General features: G+C 26.7%; 1 protein-coding gene across 1 annotated transcript; it reads left to right on the forward strand.

The window, feature by feature from the left end:
• Nucleotides 1-230: 230 nt before the first annotated feature.
• Nucleotides 231-1,978, forward strand: LOC105645452 (U-box domain-containing protein 21). The gene has a single exon (XM_012231057.4). The coding sequence runs from the start codon at nucleotides 431-433 to the stop codon at nucleotides 1,760-1,762; it is 1,332 nt and encodes a 443-aa protein (XP_012086447.1). The 5' UTR covers nucleotides 231-430; the 3' UTR covers nucleotides 1,763-1,978.
• Nucleotides 1,979-4,616: the final 2,638 nt, after the last annotated feature.

Below are 4,616 nucleotides of genomic sequence, written 5' to 3' on the forward strand. Positions count from 1 at the left end.
TTAATTTGTGGCCATATAGAGTTGAAAGTCAGGTAACCCAAAAAAGAGAAAGAGTTGAAAGTCAGTGGTATACCTAGCACAAGAACCAGTCTAAAGCCGCTCACTCGGTCTACCGACTGAATAAGACTCAGAGGCGGTCAAACCGGGTCAGCCGTCAAATATTCAACGGTCAACATTCCAAATATTTGCCCTCACCTCAACCAAAACCAACCAAACCAACCAAACAAACCTTCCACTTCATTTCTTGAACAACTTTTTCTCTTTTTACACTCTCTTTCTCTTCTAATCCTACCTAGCTTTGACCAATTTACACACACATATAAAACCCCATAATCGTACTTTGCTTCATAATCCAAAACCAGAAGAACTCAATCCCACAACCAAAAGAAAAATAAAATAGAATATAGAATACACTCACAGAAAAAAGAAAATGTTATCTTGGAGAAGAAGAAGAAGAGCAGTTGGCCCTCTAGACGGAAAAAAAAATTTCAGCAGCAAGTCAGAGACGGAAATCAAGATTCCGATGCATTTTCTCTGCCCAATATCATTAGACTTGATGAAAGATCCAGTGACGTTGTCAACGGGGATAACTTACGATAGGGGAAGCATTGAGAAGTGGATAGAATCTGGTCACCGGACTTGTCCGGTAACAAACCAGACTTTAACGAGCTGCGATCAAATACCAAACCACTCAATACGGAAAATGATTCAAGATTGGTGCGTAGAGAATCGGTCTTACGGTATTGAACGTATTCCTACGCCTCGTATTCCAGTCACCAGGTACGAGGTTTTAGATATTTGTAAGACAACTATGGTGGCGGCACAAAATGGGGATTACACCAGGTGTAAGAACTTAGTAGTAAAGATCAAGAACTGGGGAAAAGAAAGCGAAAAAAATAAGCTTTGCGTTGCGGAAAATGGGGTTGGTTATGTTTTATCAGTTGCTTTCGAGTTATTTTCAGTTGAAATGGAGAAAAATGCAGATTTATTAAAGGAGATACTGTCGATATTGGTATGGGTGTTTCCATTAGGTTTAGAAGGTGAAAAGAAGTTAGGATCGGTAAGTTCTTTGCGTTGCATGTTATGGTTATTAGAGAGTAGTGGAGATCTTTCTGCTAGACAAAATGCAGTTTTAGTACTTAAAGAGTTAGTTTCTTCATCAGATCAAAATTATATAACCAGAGTAATAAAGATAGGAGGAGTAATTGAAGCTTTAGTTAAGTTAATAAAAGAGCCTATTTGCCCTTCTTCAATTAAAGCTTCATTAATGGTTATTTTTTACATGTTATCTCCTTCTTTGATGAATGAAAGGATCATATCAACATTTTTAGAAATGGGTTTAGTTCCTCTGGTTATAGAAATTCTTGTTGATGGAAATAAAAGCATAAGTGAAAAGGCTTTAGGTGTTCTAGACCATATTTGTGAGTTTGAAGAAGGAAGAGAAAAGGCTTATGAGAATGCCCTAATTGTTCCTGTTTTGTTTCAGAAGATTTTAGCATCAGAATTGGCAACAAAATTCTCAGTGTCAATTATTTGGAAGTTATTCAAGAATGAGAAAAGAGAAGAGGGTGGAGTTGCAGTTGAAGCACTTCAACTTAAAGTGGGTGCTATTCAAAAGTTACTTATACTATTACAAGTTGGCTGTGATGAAAGTACAAAGGAGAAGGTTATTGAATTGTTGAAATTGTTGAATTTTTGTAGAGCTAAGTTAGATTGTATTGGTTCTTCAATGGATTTTAGGTATCTAAAGAAGTCCTATTGACCTTTTTTATTTTTATTTTGGTAGGTTAGGAAAGTAATTGTGGATATTAATGTTATGATAGAGAGAGACCATTCAAGAAAAAAAGTTGATGATAAAAATTATTGAATTGATGATTCATTGTATTGTACAAATTAATTGTATTCATGTAGAGTTTCATACTTGGAATATTTAATGCTTATATCCGTTGTATTCACTTTCATTTTCAAACATTTCTCAATCATCAGAGAGATATTAGGGAAATTATTGGATATTTTAGAGTGAATTTATTAAATAATATTTTTTATGTGATATTTATAATATATGAACATTTAGCATATAAAGTAACATGAGATATTACACTGTTACTAAATACTACATCTGTTCCATAATATTTATCACATTTGAAAAAATAATTTGTTCTAAAATACTTGTTACATTTATGGTTTCAATAAATAATAAATTTTTTTTTTCATGTTTACCCTTTGTATATGACTAATAATTATTACTTCAAATTAATGGTTTTTTAGAGAATTAATATTAAATTAAAGGTAATATAGTAAATTTACTCAATAATTTTTAATGATTTGACAAATTTAATGATTTTTTTAAAGAATCTGAAATTTCAAATGTGATAAGTATAGTTAGTAGTTACTATAAACTTCAATAATTTTTTATAATTTAGACAAATTTAATAATTTTTTTTTAAAAATCTGAAATTTCAAATGTGATAAGTGTTATGAAACATAGTTAGTAGTTATTATAGACTTCAAAAAAGAATAGTTACCAACTAACCATAAATAACCAACAAATAATCTTTGGTTTAGAAGGTCAAAATAAAACTCTAATAGCCCACGATTGTTTTTAATTTAATAATAAAATAGTGCATTATAAATCAATTAACTTTCTTACATAACATTAATTACTTTCTCATCTAATTAATGGCAGACATTGAATATTAAAAGTCTCCTATATTTTTCATTCCAAAAAAAAAAAAAAAAAGCTCCTATATTTATTGATATAAGATCTTGATAATTCATTTAAAAATTTAAAAGTTTCAAAAATAATACATATTTAATTATGTGTATTTGCTGCTTGTCGAAATATAAACTAAAATTAATTAACTGAAAAAACTAAATTCATTTCAACACTTACTTAATAAAGAATATATTAAATACGCCCCTTAATAATTTCAAAATAATTTGATCTTATGCTTCTTAATAATAGCAAATTAATATTTGATCCGTACCAAATAATTAGGTTGTAGATGTTTGTTAAACATTTTTACCAATAGCTGATACCTGATATATCAGGTGTATGTTGGAGTTTTTTTTTTTTTTTTTTTTTTTTTTTTTGAGTAATAATTGATTTATATTTATATTATTTTTGGAAGTGATTAAACCTATAAAAAATTAAAAAATAATTACTAGTAATTTCCTTTCAAATTAGTATTTTTTTATTATTTCCATACATAATTGTTTAAAAGTAATATATTTCTATTAAATATTATTTTTAAATTTATTTATTATTATTTTATATAATAAATTAAATTATAATATATTCAATTTAAAAATTAAAATTATACATTATAACATATTAAAAAAATAATATCCTCAATGATCATTTATATTTTAACAGCATCAACTACCAAAATTTCACTAAATACTGGTATTTACTAGTTAACCGCTATCAATCACCGGCTATTATCTATTAGTAACCACCATATAATATTAGATGGTATGAACAACTAAATTAAACGAGTCTTAAATAATAAAAATTATTTTCTTCATAAGGAATATTTACAAATTAAAGGTTTATTACAGTCATAACTTACAACCCACCTTTCTTTTTTTTTTTTTTTCTTTTTTTTTTCTTGATGTAAAAACATCATCTCATGACAAAGAGCTGTATGGTAAAAATAAATTTTATAAAATTTTATAAAATTTATGTACACCTTCAAGTTCTCATGTTTGGCGTAAATAAAAATTCATTTGAAATTTTATATATTTAAATTTATGGAATTAATTTTACTTGAATAAAATTATATAAAATTTATTTATAAATGAATTATATATTTAGATTTGCAAATAAACTGTAAACTTAGAGAGTACAAATTTTTAAAGGTAATGAGTTGTAATTGCAAGTAAGTAAAATAGTATATTTAAAATGAATTCCACAATTGATTCAAACTTAATAATTTAATTTATATTCTAAAAAAAACTTAATAATTTATACATTTTAAAAGTGAAATGTTGCTTATAAAAAAATAATAAAAGAATAATAAAAGCAAAAATAAAGAGAAAAAGATTGGAAAGTAAAGTTGGTAGTGAAGATGTTGGGCTGGATTTGGGCTTATTGTGTCCAGCATTACTGAACCAAAGCAAAACAAAATTTGAAATCCGTCTTTGAAGCCTGATCAAGAAATGAGATGCTGAGCTCACTGGGCTCATGGGTGGCATCCACCCAACAAATATATATATATATATATATATATATATATATATATATATATATATATATACTTATATCAAAAATGATTTCTACAGTAATTGTTTTTGATAAAAATGATTTTCAGATTTCTACAGTAAATGTTTCTACAGTTGATAAAGACGAAATCGAAAAAGAATTCATAAACGAAATATCTAAAATGAAAAACTTAATCAAAATGAAACAGATATTAAAAACTTATACTTTTGAAGAATTAAAATCTGAATTTTTAGAATATAAAATTAATATTCAAAATGACATTAAATTCTTTGATTGGTATCAATTAATTAAAGAAAATTGCTCTAATAGAAGTTTAAATCCAATTATAGTAGGAGATAAAAGTCTAGAATCGAAATTAATTAGTAAAAGTAATCAACCAGAAACATCTACA

Source organism: Jatropha curcas, chromosome 4, assembly GCF_041381405.1.
Source record: "Jatropha curcas cultivar XTBG-Jc1 chromosome 4, XTBG_Jcur_1.0, whole genome shotgun sequence".
Lineage (NCBI taxonomy): Eukaryota > Viridiplantae > Streptophyta > Magnoliopsida > Malpighiales > Euphorbiaceae > Jatropha > Jatropha curcas.